The 24,676-nt window shown below is 42.3% G+C and overlaps 1 protein-coding gene and 1 long non-coding RNA gene across 2 annotated transcripts; one reads left to right on the top strand and one right to left on the bottom strand.

Moving 5' to 3' along the window:
• Positions 1-1,527: 1,527 nt before the first annotated feature.
• LOC118091549 (fibrinogen-like protein 1-like protein) lies at positions 1,528-6,071 on the bottom strand. Its single transcript, XM_035128639.3, has 3 exons — positions 5,944-6,071; positions 3,557-3,722; positions 1,528-2,721 (listed from the first exon to the last, which is right to left on the bottom strand). Exons 2-3 carry the CDS (start codon positions 3,711-3,713, stop codon positions 2,060-2,062), a joined length of 819 nt encoding a protein of 272 aa, XP_034984530.1. The 5' UTR covers positions 3,714-3,722; positions 5,944-6,071; the 3' UTR covers positions 1,528-2,059.
• LOC148687541 (uncharacterized) lies at positions 4,841-18,833 on the top strand. Its single transcript, XR_015945963.1, has 3 exons — positions 4,841-4,976; positions 14,743-14,811; positions 18,397-18,833. It is a non-coding gene; the product is annotated as an uncharacterized LOC148687541 (long non-coding RNA).
• The last annotated feature ends 5,843 nt before the right edge of the window (positions 18,834-24,676 follow it).

The raw sequence follows: 24,676 nt of genomic DNA, 5'->3' as shown, positions 1-24,676 counted from the left end.
AACATTTCCCTGTAACTCTGAGCAAGCTACACTTTTCTTCTGCAGATGCAGGATTCCTACTCATAGTTTATGAGGGGAAGGAAAGGAGTAAAAGTTCAGCCAGAGAACCCATACAACGTAGTTAACTTTCCTCTCTTTTTATGGACTGGCTATATACCAGTAATTCGGCCCCTATTAAGTTAAAAAATGTGCTACTGAAAGAATCCGATAAAGGTTTCTTAAGAGAAACAAAGGTCAGTGGATAGCAGTTAATTTTACATGATTGATGAACCACACATGGCTGATAGAGCACATTTTGTGTAATGAATATATTGACTTCTGTCAATGTAGGACAGCTCGCATTGCTCCTATTCTTTACATTTGTGCAATGTCACTAGAACAGAAAGTTCTCCTTGGCACAGGGAAGTTTGACATATGTTTATGGAAGGTGCAGGAGGAAATTTTCCTGGGAAAGGCCCCCTCCCCCAAATGCAGGAAGATGTGTCTGTTTTTCCTCAAGTGCCATTGTTGTGTTGTTGTTTAGTCGTTTAGTCGTGTCCGACTCTTCGTGACCCCATGGACCATAGCACGCCAGGCACTCCTGTCTTGCACTGCCTCCCGCAGTTTGGTCAAACTCATGTTCGTAGCTTCGAGAACACTGTCCAACCATCTTGTCCTCTGTCGTCCCCTTCTCCTTGTGCCCTCCATCTTTCCCAACATTAGGGTCTTTTCCAACATCATGGGTCTTTGCCATTATGTATTGCATTAGCACATAGTGCATTAACTTAATGCAGGAGTGGCTAACATTTTTAGACCTGGAGGCAGCGTTACCACTTTACAACCCCTCTGGGACCCACATGCCAGCATGCCCAAAACATGGGCACAGCCACCACAACTGCACACATCACATGCACACAGTGACTGGCCTAAGATCCCACAGTGAGGTTCATAGTTGAATGGGAATTTAGTTTAGTCCAGCCATCTAACCACTTAGACCACACTGCAGTTTTCTTTAAGCTTTAGTGTGGTGCAGTTTGTATACCGTAGACCCAGGTGGAAATCCCTACTCAGCTATGAATTTTACTGGATGATCTTAGGCTAGTCACTATCTCTCAGTCTAACCTACTTCACAATGTTGTTGAGAGGACAAAAGGGAAGAGAGAAAGAGCCATTGCACACCACTTTTAGAGCTCCATTGAGGAAGCGAGGGACAGAACTAGGATGAATAAAAAATGTGAGACTATAAACCTTCTGGTATGCTAGCTATCAAGCACCACTGAGGTAGTAAGGGGCTGGACTATCCATAATTTTCAGTTACAGGTAGGTAGCCGTGTTGGTCTGACGTAGTTGAAACAAAATAAAAACATTCCTTCCAGCAGCACCTTAGAGACCCACTAAGTTTGTCATAGGTATGAGCTTTCGTGTGAACTGAAATACAGTTAAATCTCATACAAGTTTATGCAAATCCAATAGGACCCACTCTCAGGTAAATGTGCATATAAAGTATTGTTAATATGACATTTGAGAAACAACTTCAAAATCATTCTCCATTTATGCTTGCATAGAGTTTATTTGACAATGAAACAATAGCCATTTCTCTCTCTTTTATTGCAGGTATTTGTAAATCACAAATGATTTTTTGTATTTTTCATTAAAAGCACAGAGTTAAAGATATTTCAGCTCTATATGGGTCTTCTCGTTTAAATAAGCTACTACTTTTTCACACTCAGAAATGTGCAATAGGGTATTGTAATTCTCTTGACATCAGCACTGCGATACATAGACTAGATTTTGGCCAAAAATGTTAACAGTTGTTTCAGGCGGGTGGAAAAGAATAGCAGATACCACTGGGAAGTTCTCCTGATAAACCCCACTGAAATGAATGGGAGTTGCTTAAGAACACAGCTACTGTGCTCTTATGTAGCTCTCATTCCTTTCAATGAGGTTTGTCCACAACAAATTCCTGGAGAACTACTGTGTCCTAAATCTCTGGGCCTTATAAAAGCTACATATTAGTGGCTGGTTTTTGGAGCTGATCTAAAGCGAGAGGAAGCCTCTTATAGTGGTAGGAAACGATTCATTAAGATCTTGGAGTTATGTTGCAATTTTTCCCACTGGGTCGAATCATGATGGATGCTGATGTACAGGGCATGGCCTCTGAGCACAATCCCCTCCAGCGAATGTCGCTGGTTAGGAGGGCTGAGAAACAGTTATCGTACCACCAGCCGCCACCATTATCTAGTGCACAGTTTGCACTGGCCCTCCGGTCATTATCCTTGTCTTCAGCAGAAAACCTCATGTTGTCATGGGTTCCCCATTCGCCTATAGTGGTCAGTGAATCCCCAGCATCCCCTGTATAGTTCCCTAGCCTCAAAGCATAACCACTGTCTTCATCATCCACTTTAAAACTCTGGTATTCCGCGTACTTGGTTTGCCCTTGACTGTCCTCTATGACAAATCGTACAGAGAAGGCGTTCTGGTTGGTTAAGAGGTGCATGTATTCATTGCCGAGCCAGTGGTTTCCCCGCAGGTCCCCAAAGCCAAGCTTATAAGAAAGCCATGGCTGTGACCAGGCTGCCTTTGTGTTGACATTGTTTCTGTGCAGGACCGTCCAGCCGCCCCCATCATACTCCATGTCACAGTAGACCGCCAGCAAGGGAGAGTATTTGGGACGGACGACATACAGGCCGCTTTGCTTCCTGCCACGGACTTGAGCTGCTCTGCAGTCCCTTGCAATGTATTCTGAAACAGAAGAACCAGACTCCTTGTGAGTTCCTTGCAGGCAGACACATAGAAATAAAACCCACAAGCAATTCAACAAGCTGAGGTTTTTGGACTGGTGCTGCGGACCTTTTAATAAGGAACTTATCGCCACTTGAGATAAGACATGCTCCGACAACCTGCTCTTTCAGAAGCACGCTTAAGGCCTTTTCCGAATGCATTTTTAAATTGATTATTTGCTGAACATCTTCTGGTGTTATTTTAACTGTATTATTTCTGGTGTGTATTTCATACATCGTTGGTTTTCTGTGTACCCCACTCTGATTTTTTTAACAACGTGAGCAGTTTATAAATCTTTTAAATACCCCTCACTGGCAGTGGCACCATCACTTTGAGAAAGAGGTTCAGGGCCCCACTCTGCAGAATAGGCAAGAGGGCTGACTTACAACATACATGAAGTAATAAATCCACCATTAAGACCAGAGTCTAAAATGATCGGAGAGCACCATAGCCAGCTGGCCTCAATTCAGTTCTATTAGGCCTTTGCTGCATAACCCCTCCCTTAGCAGACACACCTTAAGCCCTATGGGAACCAGAAGATATTTGCAATGTGTATCACTAGTGATCATTAGCAGTAGATGGGGGAACCTCTCTAGATGCCTAGGCCTTCAACTCCCATCAGCTTCCAAGCCAACATGGCCAATGAACTGGGCTGATGGGAGTTGTTTTCCAACAACATTTGGAGATTCTACAGGTTCTTCATCCCTGCATCAGGTAGCAATGGTCCCTTACCAAATTTCCTCTCTTGTTACATTGTCATTTAGGTTTTGAGTAGCATTTCAGTGCTTTTTGTTACCTTCATAAATGTTGGGTTTTCCAGCATTAATCAGGGAAGCAGCGTCTTTGGTTGTCAGCATATGTTTATTGGCAATTTTTGATAACAGCTCATCCTTAGTTAAAGATGATGAGATGGCAATGAGAACGCAGAAACAAAGAGAAGAGTAAAGTAGCATCTTGGGAACCTGGGGAGGAAAAAGACCAGGTCATGAACAAATAGGTTCAACATTGCCATCTTCCTAAGGGAACTACTGCCTTCTGACAAAACGCCTCTTCCAGTGCAGGAATTAAAGTCATTATCTTCTGCGATCCAGTGGCATTTTGTACTCTGTGAACCACTTCCAGATATACCTTCTTATAACAATTTCTGCAACATAACTCAGAGCCAAAAATATGTAGAATTGATTTTAAAAAGAAATCAGTAGAAAGGACTAGAAAATAACAGACATTAGAATAAGTTAAGAATCAATGTACACACTTCCATGTACTCTGTATCCAATGTGCTCCCACCACTCGTTTTGGGAAGCCTTGTGCACATGATGTTGGCCACAATCTACAGCTATCCTGTAGCTTTTGTGTGTGTGAAGCACTGTGTTTTGATGCATTCCCTCCCCCACAAAAAACAACCCAGTTTCAACCAAATTCAGAACCGCTCATCAGATGAAGACACCCCACTAGCGTGGACTTAGGTGGGAGACTTGGGTAAACATCAAACCATTATGATATGTACAGTACAGCAATGTGCAAATACTGTTTCAAACACAGTGAAAAAGGACAACCTTGTTGCATTGTAAGCCAGTATTGTGTACAGTATTGCCCCAGATGTACAGGATCACATGTATCCTTAGGTCCCCTTGAAGATTTGATGGAATTTTTATTTTTTGAACCCGAAAATTAATAAAATAAACTATTAATGCTGGGACTTTTCCTGAATGCCTAGAAATGGAGTGGTCTGTTACTGTGCACAAATGATGGTTTCTGCTTAGCATCAGCGATCCAATGAAGCCTTTGCACTTTGATAACTATACAAATGTATTGGTTGAGATTAAAGCCTGGCTTTAGGACTGATAACATGTTTATTTCTGTTTCCTAATTCAAAACTTAATTTCTTTCCTAAATTCTGTACCTAGCAACAGAATAATAAAACTAGCTTGGCTAATAGGAGACACTGCTTTTTTTTGGGGGGGGGGGAACACATGTATACTTACTAAAAAAGAAACCCTTTTGAAAAACTTTAAAATGATCATTGCAACCACCACTCCAAAATGTAGTTGAATTAAGTTAGTTGTGTTTAATTCCCACAGAAATCAATGGGAGTTGAGTGAAGTCATGAACCCATTTCATTTCATCAGGACCCAGGTTCAATTAACTTCAGCTGCATTCCTATACATTTCTACTCAGAAGTATGTCCCATTTAGTTCTATGGGGCTTAGTTCCAGGTAAGTGGCTGTAGGTCTAACTTTGCAGCCAATGTATTGGGGTGGGTGTTATTGTTTTGTTTGTTACTATGTTGTATCTTTTGGTGCTTTTATATTGTAAACCACCCTGTAATCCTTGGATAAAGGGCACTATTGAATTGAAATGAAATGAAAAAATTCATTTATTGTTCCAGATCTGAACACATGTCTGGAGACCAGTTTTAGTTTTCTCAGGGTAAACCTTGAAGTGCTACTAATGCCTTCATACCAATTTAATGGGATATCATGGTGGAACAGAAAAACATGAGGGTATCCACTGCAAGCAACAACCATTCCATGCCACCTTTTTCCCAATAAGACTTAACTGTGTGCTCTTGCTCCAAAATTTAGTCAAAGGTACCAACACTCTTGCCTTTTCATTGTAATGGATTAAGTAAACCAGACACTGGCTGGAGCCTAGTATCCAGATGTTAGTTACCCGACCACTGCTGACTATCTAATGAAAACGGTTGCATATTCTGAATGCAGCACTATTTATATGGACACAGTTCATTTTAAACCTTAAATCTTTGCTTCTTGTTTCTTTGTTTCCATTTCTCTTTACCTGTTGTCTAACTTTGGGTTGTAGGATCCTTAAGCTAGGAACTATCTACCCAAGGTCCCTATTATTTGTAATAATATTGATATGCATAATACATTGTATTTGATGCCCAATATGTGTCTCTTCTGACTAGCTGGCCAGGCTAGGGGTTTTGAACTTCTCCAAGAATTTGAAAAATGGCACATAACCCCCCCCCCCAATTATATTTTAGAACTTGGGACGTAATTTTGACAGTCAAACATGTTACTGATCTTAAACGCGGCAATTACGTTCTTTTCAAAGAACAGTAGGGGGAGTGAGGTTGTACGTTGTGCCGAAGTTTAACAGCCTGTTTTGAATAAGAAGAACTAAATCTAGATAGGAGAGAAAATGGAGGTTAGAACTTACCTTTCTGACTGATGCTTCTTAGAGGCAAGATTGCATGATCTGAAGAAGGCTCCTTCAGACAACACAAATGATTTTTATTTTGCTTATATGCTAATATTTTATACTGGGATGGGCAAGCAAAGTAAATAGCTCATTATAGATGTTTGCATAAAGTGTCATTGGATGCCCAGTCATGCAGGAACAGCTTGTAAATGGGTGACCAAACAGTAGGGAATATAATCTTAAACAGTTCCTGCTGCTTTGGGGTGTGCCCTATAAACTCTTAAGTACCATAAAGGATTATATTTGCAAAGTAATTTCAACTTTCTGTCAACACAGCCAATGGCAATGGGGAAACTTCCTGAAAGGTTGAATGCCCACCTATGGCTTTAGCTCAAATGATGCACCTAAAAGTTTGCTGTCTGGGTGGAGGGAAATTAAGCACTGTAGCACCATAGTTGGCACAGTTTGGCAACAAGCAGCTCTTTTAAGCAAATCTTCAGGCGGTTTCCATCTGCCGCACCATTCACCAACTGAAATATAATTAAGGGGCTCCCCTCATGCTCTTCAGTGATAATTTATCTTGAAATCAGACCCTTACAATAAATGGGCATGTGTGTGCCCATGTGCATGCACACAGGGTAAACTTCAGATCATATAGAGCAGTGTTTCCCAACCTTGTGCCTCCAGCTGTTTTTGGACTACAACTCCCATCATCCATAGCTAGCAAGACCAGTGGTCAGGAATGATGGGAATTGTAGTCTGAAAACAGCTGGAGGCACAAGGTTGGGAAACACTGATATGGAGATCGTTTCTGTGCAAATAAAAATCCTTAGCCACATGCAAACCTCCGAACATTTTTGCTACAGTTTTGGGGAAACATTCACAAAGAGCAAGAGCGAGGGTGGACATTCTAGTTCGAGTTGCCTGAAAACAAACCACATGCAACAATGCAATGGCATCTTCACCTGGGAGCGTACGGCTCTCAGGGAGTGGCAGTGCAGATGTTTTGCATGGAAAAGGTCCCTGATCCTATATTGTGGCATCTCTAGGTAAGGATAAGAAATGGTGAAGAGGTGCTGCCAGTCAGTGTAAATAGATAAAAAGGAGCAGACCACACTAGTGGTCTAACTTGATATAAGACAACTTCATATACTCTTGTATGACAGTGATCTACTCCAGGTATGTCTACACCGCAGCCTTAAATTGCTTTAATATCCTTTTGCTTCTGTCCCATCTTTGAGGGAACTGCAGTTTGGACTGGGGCAGGAGGAGGCACAAAAGGGCCGAAAAGAATTTTTGGCATCTTACCAAGTACAGTTAAAGTGTTCTTTGAAGGAAGTGATATAGAAAAAAAATAGTTATAGCAGAATAGAAACTGATTTAAATCAGGACTGCAATCTTCCCCTCACTCCATCTTGGTTCTAAGGTGACACAGACTCATAGCTGTCAACCCCCGGATTTGAAGATGGTAAGGAATCCTATGGGTCTGTCAATTCCCAGATATGAAAGTAAGGGCGCTGAATAAGGGAATTTCCTGCAAAAAGGGGGGGGGAGTTGACATGCAGACTTCATGGCTACAACACGAAGCCAATTTTGGCACACATCCTCCTTCTCTCTACCCCCTGGTTTCTGCAACATCCATCCATCCTGATAATTCTGAAGAGCTCAGAAGTGTGTTTACTATTTTGGGAACCTGTAGATGATCCTATCAAGACATTGCCCAACTGTGGATTGTAGCATTTTTCTTATGGCCTTTCCTTTCCTTTTTTTTTTTTACAAAAAAGAATTAAATAATCTTTCTCGTAAGTACTTCATATATTTCTTAATAGAGATGCAGGTGATGCTGTGGTCTAAACCACTGAGCCTCTTCGGTTTGCCAATTGGAAGGACTTAACCATATTAAATGATTAATTCAACCACCAAAAGTTCATTTACAAATAAATGGACTGTTTACTCTGCCTAGGATATTGTTTTGTCATGCTTTATTTGTGTTTTTTTTTACTTTTATGCTGCTTTAATTTTTAGCTTTACTGTATTTTACATTTTGTATATTTTATTGTCACGTGGTCTTGGTTTTTACTGAAGATTATAAGCTCCTTTGTGGATGAAGTTCCTCAAAAAGTGGGATATATATGGTTTATGCAACAAACAAACAAATAATAGGAGCTTTTACGTGTCTTATAAGTTCATTGGTATTTTGACTGGTTTTATAGCATACACAGTTTATTTAAATGTGTATGTTCACTCTGTGTCAAGCTGCAGTGAATTAAGAATGCTAATTAGAAGCAGGAGACACACAAGAAAAACAGCACAAAATTACATTAAATGAAGGATGCAATCCTTTCATGGGAGTATGTCCCACTGAACACATTAGAACGGATAAGACATAACCAAATTCCAACATTTTTGCTCACGGCACGTGTCTGGTTTTTTTAGAGACAACAATGGCTCAGAACGTTCCAGCTGCATGGGCTGGTTGAGAGATACTGGGCAGATGCAAAGCCATCTTTCCCATAGGGCTTAGTGGTGCGTCACGCCAGGGCGCCGGCCTCTCAGAGGCGCTGCAGCGTCCGCCACCTGTGCCCCGTCAACTATATGGCTGGCAGGCATGCAGCTTGCCTCCCAAGCCTCCGTGGGGATTACTCTCCCGCAGTGGCATGCGGGAGAGTTCCCCCCCCCCCAATGGCTGGCAGTGCGCAGCTTCGGCCCCATGGTAATTTGGGGGCGCTGGGCAGATATTTGCACCCCAGCGCCACATCTGCTAAAGACGAAAAGGAAGTGTCCCTAATTCAAACAAATTTGCAGCAAATTACAAAGCTCACAATGCACTCTTAAGTGAAATTGGGAGGGTGTGAAGTGATGAATTGTCTACCTTGATCTCCACATTTTTAAAATTCCACTCCTTGGTTCTAATGCAGTGGAAATTAGTTTTACGAGCAGCTCCAAGCCTAGATGAGGGAGTCCATTGCTCCCCACCACCACCACCACCAGTTGTATCTTTATGCCCTTGGAACCATCCACAGGTATACTGGGGGCCTCTGCAGCAGACATGCCCATGTGCTTGCAAAACCCTTCTCTGCTGGACACACATCTAATCAGTCCTAACCCCTTCAAACTAGTGAACTGGGGAGTTAGAATTGCTTTCCCCCCCTTAGTTACCGTATATAAAAATAGAATTGCACCAGTTTGCTGAAATGGGTAAAGTGAATGATCTTTCTTGTGAAGACCAGGACCTGGATTCCAACATCTGTGCTGACTTCCTAATTCTTGGCCCCCACTTTTTAAATCTGCACTAACAATATAGTACAAAACCAATTGCGCCAGAGTTATAGTTCTTGTCCAGAAAAACATAATTTCCATGTAGTCCTTCACTGACACACATAAAGGTGCCTTTGATTCAATGCATGATGGAGAGCTGCTCGTTCAGTTTTAAGTAATTATCATCATGGGTTTAACAGGGGTTTTATCCAGTTGATTTAAAACAAGCTATGTGTACATTTTAAATATATAAATAATTAATACCACTTGGCTTACATTTTTAAAAACTCAGTTTACATTTTTATTTACAGTTTTATTCATAATTTTATTTGAGGAAAAGGGGGTCTGGTTTTAGTTCCCTTCCCAAGAGCTTATTGAAAGTGATGAAGTAGGTACAGTGGTACCTCGCTAGACGAATGCCTCACAAGATGAATTTTTCACAAGACGAATGTGTTTTGTGATTTCAATGGAGACTCGCAAGACGAAGTTTCCTATGGCACGCTTCGCAAGACGAATTTTTTTCGTCCCATAGGGTGCCTCGCAAGACGAATTTGTCTTGCGAGGTACCCTATGGGAAACCTTCAATGCATTCCTATGGGAGCCGCTTCACAAAACGAATTTTTCGCTATACAAAGTGACTCGCGGGACGAATTAAATTCTTCTTGTGAGGCACCACTGTAATCCTACTTTGACTCAAAATACATGGGCAGACAGTTCATCAAAAGCTGTGTCTTGCCAGCACTTTCCCTTCATCTCTGAATCATAAACAGGCACCCCATTCACTCCTTGGAGGAATTCCATGGAAAAGCATATTTTTTCCAGCTATGCTACAGCACCATAGGCCAAACCCAAGGACATTCTACAGAGCCATGTTCTGCACCTCCATCTCTTTAATTTCTTTTTCTTTCTTTTTGGAAAAGGGAGGGGTAAAATTAGATAGGAGTCACAGAATTGGGTGAGGGGTTAACACTTTCTCCAAGTCATCAGGTGGGAAAATGAATGAGATTGGAACCATGGCATTTGTAGAATGGAGTTAATAACCTTCCTCCCCACCAAGCCATTTCCCTCCATCTAGAATCCAATCACAGATTATCTGTGTGTCTTCCCAGCTTTGGCCTTACAAACTAAGCACTTTGCTGAGTCCTGGCTCTTGGACCTGATCAGCTTCTGTTTTTCAGAAGGTAGGTAGCCGTGTTGGTCTGGATCGAAGTAAAATAAAAAAATTCCTTCAGTAGCACCTTAAAGACCAACTAAGTTTTTATTTTGGTATGAGCTTTCGTGTGCATGCACACTTCTTCTTCTGAAGAAGTGTGCATGCACACGAAAGCTCATACCAAAATAAAAACTTAGTTGGTCTTTAAGGTGCTACTGAAGGAATTTTTTTGTTTTTCAGAAGGAATTCTCTGGACCACACTGCCTCCTAGAGGTGCTCTTAAAATAGTGCATCACTAGGATCAAATGGGCGTCAAGTTTTCCAACTATGGCATAAGGAATACAATGCGGGCTTTGCCACGGATGACAGAAGCTTTGTTTTTCCAGGGCTTATAAATGCAGCAGACAAATGCATCATCATGGTCTAACAGCCAGACCATCTGCATGAAGGCTGAGTGCCAAATCTCACCCAGCGCCATTAGCGAGGCTGTGCTATTAGAAAAGAAAATGCTGTAAGATCCCGACCCACTAATTGCATCTGACAGAACGTTTTCCCTGGTTGAAGGAAAGCAAGCACAGCCTTTTGTTTCTGTGTGGGAGCAAAAATAATCGTCTTATGGCAGCATCTGATGGATTCTGTAGGTTTTTCAGAACCTATTGCAAATGCAGAAAAGGGGCAAGATTAAAGGGGGACACAAGTACTTAATCTTACAGGGGAAGATTCCTAATACTTGATTCCTCCATTGATTTTTCTATTAGGCTAGGGCATCAAGTGTGTGAACAATTAATGAATCTGCACACTATGTATTTGTCAATCTGTGGTGGTCGTGGTTAGATTTCTTTGTTTAGACATCCTGTGTTCAGTCTGATCCTGGGAGAAGTTGGTACCCATTTGCTTCTGATTGTGTGTGTGTGTGTGTGTGTGACAGAACCATATTTCTCCCTAATCATATTGAGAGATAATCTCATCTAGCCTCTTGTACCCAAGCGGGGCTTTCTAAAGAAAATCCATGTTGCCTAAAGATTTATTTAGCTTCTCATGGAAAATCTACAGTGGGAGTGGGGGTGGGGAGTCTGCCCTACTCTTGCGGCCAATTTATTCCCTTGACCAATCACTTTTATGGCCTGGTGTTTTCCCCTGTATATATGGCAATGTCAAGGGAATGATGCTCTATAGAGAGCGTGAGAAGGCAGTGAGCCTACAAGCTAAAATTCTACATGGGGATGAAACAGAAGAAGTGGAGGCAAGGCTTAACAGTCAATAGGAGAAAATGCATTAATTATTATGTAATAATAATAATAATAATAATAATAATTTAATAATAATAATTTTATTTATACCCCGCCCTTCCCAGTCAAGACCGGGCTCAGGGCAGCTAACAGCAAGAATATCAAAGCAAGCATAAAAAAAAACAATTCAATTAAAATGCAGATTAAATACAATGTTAAAATTCCATTTTAAAATTAGGAATCTACAAGTGCAACCTCATTTAAATATCTGTAGGATAAAGCCTTAGGGGAGGGTAACACTGGGGTCAGACTGAGTCAGTCCAAAGGCCAAGCAGAACAGCTCCGTCTTGAAGGCCCTACGAAAAGATGACAACTCCCGCTGGCCCTAGTCTCCTGAGAGAGCGCGTTCCACCAGGTCGGGGCTAGTACTGAGAAGGCCCTGGTCCTGGTCGAGGCCAGTCTAACCACCTTGTGACTTGGGATCTCCAGTATGTTCTTATTTGTGGACCTTAATGCCCTCTGCGGGGCATACCGGGAGAGGCGGTCTCATAGGTACAAGGGTCCTAAGCCGCATAAGGCATTAAAGGTCAAAACCAGCACCTTAAACCTGACCCTGTACTCCACCAGGAGCCAGTGCAGCTGGTAAAGCACTGGATGAATGTGATCTCGCGATGAGGACCCCGTAAGAAGTCTCACCGTGGTATTTCTGCACCCGCTGGAGTTTCTGGGTCAGTTTCAAGGGCAGCCCTGCATAGAGCAAGTTACAATAATCATTGCATTTCTATCCCGAATTGTCTAGACTGGAAAGAGAAGTTGCTGAATTACAACTTATCACCAAGCTCAAAACCATGGAGGGACCTGGTTTGAACAGAGACATAGGATTCTTATCTCATTATACATGATAAAGCGATCTTCAGCCATCTCAACCCTTGCTTTTTCATGCAAAACCATTTGCAGTCGTTTTCAGTCATCAACAGCTATCAGTCAGTCAATCACCCACTTCCACCACCCTTCTGAGTGATACCCCCTCCCCACCCCACCCCCTCCCCACCCACTCCCCACCCCTTCTCCACATAAACGCCTGGGGACTCCTATTTCAGTGTATCTGAAGAAGTGTGCATGCACACGAAAGCTCATACCAAAATAAAAACTTAGTTGGTCTTTAAGGTGCTACTGAAGGAATTTTTTTTATTTTACTTCGACCCAGACCAACACGGCTACCTACCTGTAACCATAAATAAAAGAGTTACAGGTAGGTAGCCGTGTTGGTCTGAGTCGAAGCGAAATAAAAAAATTCTTTCAGTAGCACCTTAGTTGGTCTTTAAGGTGCTACTGAAGGAATTTTTTTTTATAAATAAAAGAATCAAACAAGAATACAGCCAAACCTAATCTTTGTTTAGGACCCTATTTGATGCCTCTACCTCAAAGTGGCTGTGAAGTGGCTCCTGGGTCATAAGAAAAGGATTGTTGACCTCTACATCCATACCCCTCCCCTTGCACAGAATGGCAGGCTCCTGTTTGCTCATTTGGTCCGTATTGCACATCCCAGGCACATCCTGGTGGTCTGTGTTGTAGCAGAGAGGTGAAATCTTGTTGGCATAAACCACCAATTCGGAACGACTAGGCCATTGTATTTTCATAGGCACTGGTGTACTTTCCCAGGGTACTGCTGCCAGTTGGCACCCTCAGGGATGACATGATAGAAGAAAGCAGACAAAGGACAACAGCTGCAGCAAAATCCACATCAGCAACCATTTGGCCAGGCTGCTGTAGTAGCCACTCTACTCTCTGAGTAAGAGGCAACTCATCATGGCCTGACACAAAGTCAGGTGGTGGTTGGCATCTGCTGCCACCCATCATAAATTCACAGGATGCACACTGCATACAAACATCTTTTTTTAAAAAAAGAGTACTGGAATTATTTATGGTGCAAAAATATTCAGGGTGCCTTCCAAAGGCACATTTTAAAATAAGTTTATTTGAAATCCACGGGATTTAGTTGTCGCAAGTAACAGGGCTTATAATTTGGAGCACCCTGCTAAAATATCCAGGCAATTTAACTCAAGGGGAGTCCTGTCCAAGTAGTCATGTAACTGCTGCTACAAAACCTTTTGTGAAGCCTCTTCTACAGCAGCCTGCCCAGATCAAGAAGGGCAGAAGGGAGATTGGTATCTGCTGGTAGATCTCACTGTGATCTGAAGTAGATCAGCAATGTTTTAGGACTCCCACTTGTTTTAACAATGGCTGCAACAAAATGACTTACCCACCCCACCTTGATATACTGTGAAATGAAGAAATCTGGGTGAGCGGGTAACCACAGGTGGTTTTCTGTATGGAAGGCCTTGTGAGCTCAGTTCAGCTGTCATACTCAAATCCCTGTGCTCAGAATTCTTAAATTCTAAGTGAATGTATTTTGCACCAGTGCAGGCATCCCCAAACTGCGGCCATCCAGATGTTTTGGCCTACAACTCCCATGATCCCTAGCTAACAGGACCAGTGGTCAGGAATGATGGGAAATGTAGTCCAAAACATCTGGAGGGCCGAAGTTTGGGAATGCCTGCACTAGTGCTTTCTATTGAATCAATTCATTTTTGAGATTATTTTGAGTGGTGATGATGTTTCATCAGTTGAAATTGTGTGTGTGTGTGTGTGTGTGTGTGTGTGTGTGTGTGTGTGTGTAACCATGCCACTACATGCAGTTTTAATGACTTCCCAACACACTCCACTAAGAGTAAGATCAAAGGTAGGAAATGACATGTTATATATACACTTGGGTAATTCTGCAATCTGGAATTCTGCAATCACCCAATCCAAAATGTAGTACATACTGTATTACTACATAGGTATAGTATGTAGTATACTACATAGGGCTTGCACCCACCACCCCAGTTGACGTTTTGTTCTTTGTGATTCTCCAGTGGTTTGACTTCACCCCTGAAGGTGCACTCCAGTGTCGTTTCAGACAGATGGAAGCCAGCAATTATCCTCAGTGTGAAACTTTGTGTTTGTAAAGATGCAACCTCAGAATTTTGTGCAACTGAGAGTGGGCACAGGCAAACATTTTTCAAGTAGTAACTGACCATTGTGTAATTGTAATCACAAACTAAGGAGGAGAAGAAAGTGGGTGGGTGGGGGGGGGAGAGTTGAATGAATTATTTGCATCTGTCTTTATTACAGAAGATCTACTGCAGGGCAGATATCTATGCCTGAACTCACTTTCTCCATAAGGGACCCTAAAGAACTAAGGTAAATGGTGGTGACAAGAGACGATGAGCTAGACCTTATTGACAGATGTAAAATTAACATCAGGTCCTGATGGGATCCACCTAAGGCATCCAAGTGTGAAATTACTGATCTTCTAACAAAAACATGTCCCTTGTCCCTAAGGTTGTTCTCTGTACTAGAGGACTGGAAAGCAGCCAATGGAATATCAATTTTTAAAAGGGGAGGCAGGAAATTACAGGCTGATTAGCTGAATATACTCTGCCTAAATTGATGGAATATATTATTAAAGATGAAATTATCAAGCATACAGAACAGGGGTTGACAGCCTGTGACCCTCTAGCTGTTGGCCTCTGAATCTATCAGCCCCAGCCAGTATGGCCAATGGTGGAGGATAATGGCTGTCCACTATCATCTGGAAGGCTACATGTTGCCCACTACTAATATAGAATAATAAGTCTTGTTAAAGAACAAGGCTGGCTTCTAAAGATTTTCGAGAGTGTCAGTAAACATATGGACAGGGGCAATCTGTTAGATATTGCATACTTGGACTTTTTAAAAGCTTTGACATAGTCCTTCACACTGTAGTAAATGTTGGTAAATGTTTGCCCACATTAACCTTGCTTTTAGGGTACATTGTTTTTGTCCTTAAGTATGAGCAATGTACTCATAGGAAAAGGTAAAGGGACCCCTGGACGGTTAAGTCCAGTCAAAGGCGACTATGGGGTGCAGTGCTCATCTCACTTTCAGGCCGAGGGAGACAATGTTTGTCCACAGAGAGCTTTCTGGGTCATGTGGCCAGCAGAACTAAACCGCTTCTGGTGCAACAGAACACTGTGATGGAAGCCAGAGAGCACGGAAATGCCATTTACCTTCCCCTACTGTATTTATCTACTTGCACTGGCGTGCTTTCAAACTGCTAGGTTAGCAGGGACAGAGCAACGGGAACTCACCCCATTGTGGGGATTCAAACCACCGACCTTCCAATCGGCAAGCCCAAGAGGCTCAGTAATTTAGACCACAGCACCACCACCCATGCCCCCACCGTACTCATGAGCAACCATTATTCAAGTATTGTGTACAGCAGGGCTAAAAGTGCACTCATGCAGCTTTCCTATTTGATCCACAAGGCTCAAAGGCTAATTTGATTCAAATTAGAATAGGCTACAGTACAAAACTTGTCATGAGAACCAGCCCTTAGAGGTGAGACTTCACCACAAAAAATGAGTTCATGCAGATTTCTTCCTCCATTTTTGCCGTTGCAAAACCCAGCCAACAAAATCAAGGCTATTGTGATGATAGTGTATTTAGGCAAGATATAGAATAGTCTTTTGTTTTTCATTTTAAAAATTGAGTCCTTTCTGCTCTTTCCATTCATTGCTTCTTACAAACAGCATATACTGTAGGTGGAGGAGATCGTAAGCGTTTGCCATAGATGACAGAGACTAATACCACATCTGTTAAGAATGCTTAATTTCCTTATACAGGACAAAACTCTACCTATGTGTTTCCCATAAAGGGGTGAGCATTGGGTTCCTGTCAGCTCCCTGCCAATTAGCACTGTATTCAATTGGTTAGCAGGTATACACACGTTCATTCGTAATGATTTCTCTGACTGCACTCCCACCCGGCCCATGGCACTCTAAAGCTCACAGAGCACATCAGAGGTTTTTGCAGTCAATACTAAGCGAGGTTAGTTCTTAGAAATTAGTTCAGGAGAAAATCCTATATATTCCATTCCAATCCCCCTGAGGCACTTGCATCCCCTTTTACACAACACAGGGCAGGTTCACTGATTTCCAGTCGTCAGAGTGAAACAAACTGCCCTTTGAGTCATGACCTCCAGAAACCAAACGATGTGTAATTTGGGTGTGAAGATGGGAAAGCACACATCAGATACTTGCTGGCAGACAGGTGAAGCGCTCATGTATCCCTACCTTCCTGGAAGGCTTTTTGTGGGGGGCAGGTTTCCTGTGCCTTCAATGCATGCATGGAAAAGTACATACAGTATTGGGCAAGTGCCTCTGTGGCCTATGTAGTTATTAAAGGTAGAGGGGGCTGGCTGCCACAGTTCAGTTTGCAATCTACCACCCTGGTGTGCAGATGACTAAGAGCAGGAAGAGAGTCCTGCCCCCAGTAACCCTGGATATAAGGGGAAAGATTAAAAACAGAAACACTGAAGAATTAGAACATATGCAGAATGCCCTTCACCCCCTATACTTGGCCACCCAGCAGAGATCAGCTAGTCCTTAGCTCATTCAGCATCCCACAGAGTTCAGGCTATAGCGGCCAAAATAATTCATTCACGTAACTATAAGTCACCATAAGTCTTGTGAGTGCTGCTCTAAAAGAACTGAATCTCCCAGTGTGATTCCATGGGGATGCAGTTGGCTGGCAGTGGTATTAAAAGGCGACATCTGATGGCACCCTGAGCAAATTTAGCCAAATATTGAAGGCCTGCCAAAGCAGCATCTGCCCAGTAGCCAATAAAGCATTTGTTCTCTGCTCCATTTAATAGAGCAGTGCTTTCAGCTCCGTGAAACAAACGTCTCAAAAGATGGCCCACAATCACCTTATGGCTTCCGCTATACAACTTAACAATCGTGGCAATTATCTCTAAGGTACCGCAGCTTTCACCCACAATAACTTTCTTATGTAGAGAAATGAGAGTGTAGCAAATAAAATATTTACTCAAATATTTATTAAAATAGGCTACTTAGAGTAACATCAGCTCCAAGGAACATGACTGGATGTTTGATCCTCAGTTATGAGTGCAAAGAGTTAGAAGGGAGGGGAGGACTCCCTCCCCTTTGCTTGTTCTTTGCAATGTTGCAACTGGTTCCCCTTTGCTAAAAAGTACCTGCGCATAAAACCATACCCCCAATAAGAGTTTGGTCTCCCCTGCGTCTCCCCCTCCAACCCCCACTGAGCTTTGCATTTGGAATCTGGACCAGGCTCTGGGCCACTACAGCATCTCTACAAAAAGTACTGATGACCAAAGACATGGCCATTCAACTGTGATCATCTTTAGACTGTGCACTAAATATTGTGTCATTATACATGCAGAAATGCTACACAGGGGGGCAGAAAGTCTCTGCCAAAGAACGCTGGAATCCGAATCTGTTTTTTCTAAAGCACAAAGCACTTATCTCCTGAAAATCTCAAGCAGGGCCACACCCTGAAACATTTCCCTAAGTGGCAGTGTAGGCAAAATTATGCAACACTAGAGAACATAGTTTTCCTTGATCATTTGTTTAATGCTAATGACGCAGGAGATTTCATTGAATGCAACCTACACTTTGTCATATGTAGGTTGCTTTCTGATATGGGTATAGGAGTGGCTGAATGAGTAAATCCTTTGAACTGAGGAATGTCACATTCCATTGTAGTTACAGATATGGAGAAATGGGTCTTCTTGGTGGATTATTCCACACATTTGAGACTGGCATACAATAGACTTCCATCTGACCTCCTCTCAGTAGTATCATGAAATTTATAACAGCTAATTCGTTCCAGGCATCTGGCCGTTGTTGTACACAACATAATAAGTGACCTTGTAGTAATCAGACAGTTGGTATATCTAGTTTAATCCTTTCTCCTCTGTTTCAGGAGGAGATTTCCCCCAGCCCTGCTACCCAAGAATCTTCATGGGCGAGGTCAGGAACTGAAGCTTGGGTTTCATTCATGTGCCCTACACACTCGTAAGCACAGGTGGAACAAACTCTGGCTTCCCCACTCATCAGCATCATCTCCTGAATCCTTTCCAGTCTTCTATCCTTCTCTCCTGTTTCCTGCATCTTTTCCATGGTTTGAAAAAGTATCCTCCCCCATTCTATGTAGTTTTAGAACACCAGGAAGGGACAGTATATTTTGTGATAAAAATTAATTGAAGTATCCCACAAAATCTGGTTGTATATGTATGGCTTGGAGGAAAGGTTTTATTTCTCTTCAGCTGTCTTTAGTAGAAAGTAAAGAGGGCTCACCTCTGAGTAAACTAGCATAAGTTTGGTATTTGTCATCAAAGGGAATAAATGCAAAAATGGAAACAGCTCTCTGTAGCTCTTGACTAATCGACACACCCAGTTTTGTGCACTGCCAGAAAAATATGCAGGACTGAAATAATCACTCTGGTGTTGCAGCAATTGATGACTGACTGACAGACATATGGGAACCAGATCTACTGGAACACTGAATGCTTCTGTGGCTCTTAGAACCAGATAATAATTAACAATGGCGGCTGCAGTTTGCTAACAAGAACTGTCCTCCAGATTACACAGCCATTAATAATAACCTGTGTTTTTTTTTGTGAGAGTTCAGGTAGAGATTTTGGCCTTTCCAGTGCACCTGTATGCATGCTATGTCGTACTATCCTCCTTACCTGGAATTCCAACCTCTTGTGAGAGACTCTTTTACTATCTCCTTAAGTCTGTGTTCTTAGGTGCTTCTCATATCCATTCATTCTTCCGTGGTATGCTCTTTTACGTAACAATGATCCAGAAGATGTTAGGTGTACAGAGTAGCTAGCATTATGATCAGGCCAGCAAATGTGTGCAGAGATAGGAGTAGGGTGTCTAATATATTTCTTGATAGAGATATCATCATCATCATCATCATTATTACTATTATTACCATTATTATGTGGAATTTGTAAATACAGTACATAAATATTCAGGTTTAAACAACCACATACTTAAATTTCTTCAGAACCATTTGAGTGATTTAAATCTGCACATATTGCTTATCACCATGCAATACTTCTGCTCTGGAACCACATAAAAGCTCATAGAGTTTGTGAACCTACTATTGTGGTATATGGAAAGTCATTACAATTTGCCCCAGAGGATTATAGGCTGAAACAATGGCCAATGTAGCTCAAGAAGAACCATCACTAGTTTGAAGGTAAAGACATTCTTCAGCCTTCTTCATTATTCTCTTTCCTCTCCTGTGGATTGACATGTGTTGCCATCTTGGCTTGCAACCAGCTTCCCCTGATTTCCTGACTAAACTGCAACAGCAGAGCAACTAACATCGGGGGGGGCGGGGAAAGGAACACATTTTCTTTCATGCTCTCTGCAGTTTCCTACTGATGTCAATGATGCCTCAGTAAGCCCTGCATGAGAAATACAGTGGAAGACAGATCACAGGATTTGGCTTGGATTCCATCTGGCAGAAGACCAGTGCTGTACTGCATTCACTTCCACCAAACCTACCAACAGGAATTCAAAAAGGTTGGTGCATGAGAATGCGCAATCGATTTTTTAGTGTATGTCTTAACTTTAAAGGAGAAAAAAGTTGAGCTTTTAAAAGATAGCTCAGCCCTGAGGATGATTCCCTGTGGTGTGGTCAGTGTCGGATTTATGTACAGTATAAGCTAAACAAGCTATAGCTTAGGGCTCCACTCTCTTGGGGGCCCCAGAAAAACTTAAAGGGAAAAAACCTGGATGTACATTTCCAAAATATAAGATAAAAAAACAAATAAAATAAAACCTACATACAACCACAGTGTTTTGTGTTGTGTAGGCTCCTATGATGTAAGTAATGGGCCCCGCCTGCTAGCCTGCTCCCTAAAATATCACTGGTTTTAAATACCTGGTAGCCAGGTAGCCTGCTCCCTAAAATATCACTGGTTTTAAATACAGTACCTTATTAGGTCCATAAATTACCATATAGCATATATTCAACACAAAAAACAGCGACAATTTGTTGTTGACAAAGGACAGCTGGACATATAAAGGGCTCCATTACGTACATTCAGTAATTTAGGGCCTCATCAAACCTAAATCCGGCCCTGAGTGTGGTCCACAGGTATGATTGAAATGAATAATATTAGGGTATGCTGTCCAATCACCTGTCCCCCTTAAAAATTGTAACTGGTTCTGATTATCAAAATCACATGACCAGGGCATTCCCCTTACTAAACGGTACCCGCAAATCAGTGTACTCCAAAGTTGAAAATCTTGCACTATAAGGGGTTAGGCTAAAATGATCCTCGAGGTCCCTTCCAACCCTACAATTCTGTGATTCTATGATAAAGAGTTTGATCTCTCTTCCATATCTTCATATTTTCCGGGCCTTTACATTATTGAGCTACCACAGTATCTTTACAGTCTCGTAACAAAGACATGGCCACTCTATTTCCCATAGTAGCCTTTTGAAGAGGAGTGTAAGAGCACAAATAGTATGCTGGGGACTGAAGCAATTAACTGAGTATTGGCAGCACGTGTTTTATCTACAAGGCTGTCTTCCTGAAGGTATGCAAAAGCCATTCGATTTTGTTTAGAAGGAATAAAACACATTTCAGATGGGAATTAAGAGTTGCATTGCTGTGAAATCATAAAGACAAACATTTATTGTTACAATGCAGATAATTATTGCTTTTAAAAACTGTCTTCTGCCACACAATCAAAGCTCTCTTGCTTTTATTATTATGAAGATTATCCTAACTTAAAAAAAAATCCATTCAGTTTCATTTCTTCCAAATCAATGATCATCAGAAAAGAATGAAACATACAGGGTTTTGTTTTGGGGTTTGTTTGTTTGTTTGTTTGCAAAACCTTTAAAAAACAGTATCGAATACAAAACACAGCATCTGACTATACCAAATTAACTTGGTGTTCTTTGCATACTTATTGGGGTTTGACAGTATATAGCAGGTTGCATCAAAATCACTTTTGCCTATAAGTTCCCCAGGCATCTAGCTAGAAACTGACTCTTTTGAGGTTTCATGATGTGGATAACTGAATGCATAGACTGGGATTCTGTGGCCCTTCTGTGTGCAGACCAGCTTTCGGTCCAGCATAGGGCTCCCGATGGCAGAAGGGGGAGAATGAATGTGAGTTTCATCAAATCTTCACTTTCCCCCTGTCCCTGCACTATTCTCACACTGTTCCAGAGAGTCCTCTCAATGCCCAAGAGCAGATGTTCAAGGGTGGAAGAAAGAGACTGCAGCGGGAAGGAGCCATCAGTGGAACCCTCCTCTGCTTTACAGCTGCAAGAGCGTCTCTGCTCAAGAGACACTCAGGATCCAAAAACCATTATGTGAAATGGGGGAAGGGCAGTTGAAGCACCAGGTGGGTGGTGCCCCTCCATATCACAGGATCGTTCACCATCAAATGTCTGATGAAAAGAATGCCAGGAGATTCTTGCATGGAAGCATGCAAAGTTTGGTCCTGCTCCAGCTGTTCTGGTATTGTTTTGTTTTATGTGCATAGGTGTGAACTGATTTGCTTCATTTTATTAATATTATGGCTGCACTATTCATTAAACAAACGTCTTCTGCAGCTTGCTGCCAACGTATGTACACTATCGCCACTGATCTAGTGGTATTTTCATATGCCTCCTGACAATACAGTGGTACTTCGGGTTAAGAACTTAATTCGTTCTGGAGGTCCGTTCTTAACCTGAAACTGTTCTTAACCTGAGGCTAATGGGGCCTTCCGCTGCTGCCACCATGCAATTTCTGTTCTCATCCTGAAGCAAAGTTCTTAACCCGAGGAACTATTTCTGGGTTAGCGGTGTCTGTAACCTGAAGCGTCTGTAACCTGAAGCGTCTGTAACCCGAGGTACCACTGTATAAGCAAATGGTGTTATTTGAAAATGAAGTTCCACAAAAGCCATTTTAGAGCCCTGGTAATTACTGTATTGGGACCCAGGTGGCGCTGTGGGTTAAACCACTGAGCCTAGGGCTTGCTGATGAGAAGGTCGGCGGTTCGAATCCCTGCAACGGGGTGAGTTCCCGTTGCTCGGTCCCAGCTCCTGCCAAACTAGCAGTTCGAAAGCATGTCAAAGTGCAAGTAGATAAATAGGTACTGCTACAGTGGGAAGGTAAACGGCGTTTCCATGTGCTGCTCTGGTTTGCCAGAAGCGGCTTTGTCATGCTGGCCACATGACCTGGAAGCTGTACTCCCTCGGCCAATAATGCAAGATGAGCGCACAACCCCAGAGTCGGTCACGACTGGACCTAATGGTCAGGGGTCCCTTTACCTTTTAATTACTGTATTATTATTTATTAAATTTGGAGTGTTTCATGTGAGACAACAGGGTTCCGGTGCTACTTGTTGGATGCTGCAACACCTCCTTCCTGTGCACTGCAATTCTGTATATTCTGTGAGGGAATATTTATATATTTATTATCTCAGTTGCTCCAAGGATCTCAAGGTGGCATACATTATTCCCCCCCTCCTCACTTTATCTTCACAACAACCCTGTGAGGTGAGTTATGTCAAAAGACAATGACTGGACCAAGGTGAGCTTCATGGCTGAGTTGGAATTTAAACCCAGACTCTAACCACTAATCACTCTTAACCACTATACCATGTTGGTATTGGGCCTAAGTTCAACGAGGCAGGTATCTACAAGGCAGCTTGCATGCAGAGATTGTGTTTAAGATATCATCACCTCAAAAAAGTCCACATTTTGCAATCATTTTGGGACAAAACCGATACTATCTCTTTGCTTATGAAACACCAGGTGCAAGCTATAAATGATGACTCATGCTAAAGGTAAGTATTGCCATTATAACAGAGCATACTATGGGCTAATTTCTTACCAGGAAATCATGCTTCATTTAGTTCCTTAAACTGTGGCTTTCACTGATGCCTGTAATATTCCTTCCTATTTCACATAATAGAAAAAAAAAACACCCACCCCCATTGTCCTGCATGAGTTGGAGGAATGCCTTCTTCAGCAAGGAGTCTGCTCTTCTGGTGTGGGTTCCCTGTACAATTTACAACCCTGGAAAATCAGGGTTCCATGCTGCACAGGGAGCCAAATTAGGGTTTAGGGTTTTTTTTTTTCAAAAAAAGGAGACAGAGCTAGCACACTCATCTTTGCACGTTGATTTAACTCAGAACTGGAGTGCTGTGGCTTCATTATTTATTTACTTACTACAGTTATATCCCACCTTTCCTTCAAGGCGATGTACATACTCGTCACCCCCATTTTCTCCTCACCACAACCCCGTGAGGTTGTTTAGACTGACTTAATGACTGGCCCAAGGACACCCAGTGAGTTTCATGGCTAAGATTTCTCGATTGATATCTTAATTTTGTAAACAAGCCTGGGAACCACCAAGCGAATTCCCTTTAGCCTCTGGCTGCACAGTCTGCAAAACTAGTTCACGCACGGTGAACAGAGAACCATTAGCAAAGACTGACCTGCTGTGGTAAGAAAGAGAAAAATATAAGAATTGATAGTTGTGGTCACAGCACAGCCTAGCCACCTGTCTCCAACAACAGCAAACCCTAGTAGTAGGAAGAAACATGCAAGAGTGATTCATCGCACACTTCCCTTGCAGCTGTCAAACTTTGAAGGTTGAAAGGAGCCCTAAGCACAATAACCACATTTCATGGTCACATTGCTTAGGCCAGCCTGTGGTTGTCCAGTTGCTGGTGGTGCTTACCATCCCTGATGGCCAAGCTGTGCGGAGCTAATGGGTCTTCTGAGTCCAAAATATCTGGAGAACCAAAAGTACTCCATCCTGGCTTATATTCTTCACATACCTTTTGAGGCTGCAATCTATTTTAGCAAAGCAAATTAGGAATTTCAGCATGCATAAGTGCAAGCTAAATATATAACTTTACAGGCCTGGTTTTAACTAAGCTTACTCAGAAGAAAGTCCCACTGATTTTATTGGGAGTTCCATCCAAGTTAGCTTTAGGCACTGCACCTGTAAGATTGGTACTGGCCCCCCCAATCTCTGCTGAGTTGGTGCACAAGATTCCAAGGGGCCTGGGTTCCTTTTGGGGGAAATGAGGTGTGGAGGAGTCTGCAGTGCCTTTGCAATATGATTTATGGACACATATTTGCACCAGAAGCTTTCAAAGGAAAAGAGATTTTGCAGCATTCACATCGCAGCAGGAGCCCGTCCTTCACAACAGCTCAGCACTGG

The sequence above is a fragment of the Zootoca vivipara genome, chromosome 1, assembly GCF_965207765.1.
Source record: "Zootoca vivipara chromosome 1, rZooViv2.hap1.1, whole genome shotgun sequence".
Classification (NCBI taxonomy): Eukaryota; Metazoa; Chordata; class Lepidosauria; order Squamata; family Lacertidae; genus Zootoca; species Zootoca vivipara.
The sequence above is the reverse complement of the archived record's forward strand: the minus strand, read 5'-3'. Positions and strand labels throughout refer to the sequence as shown.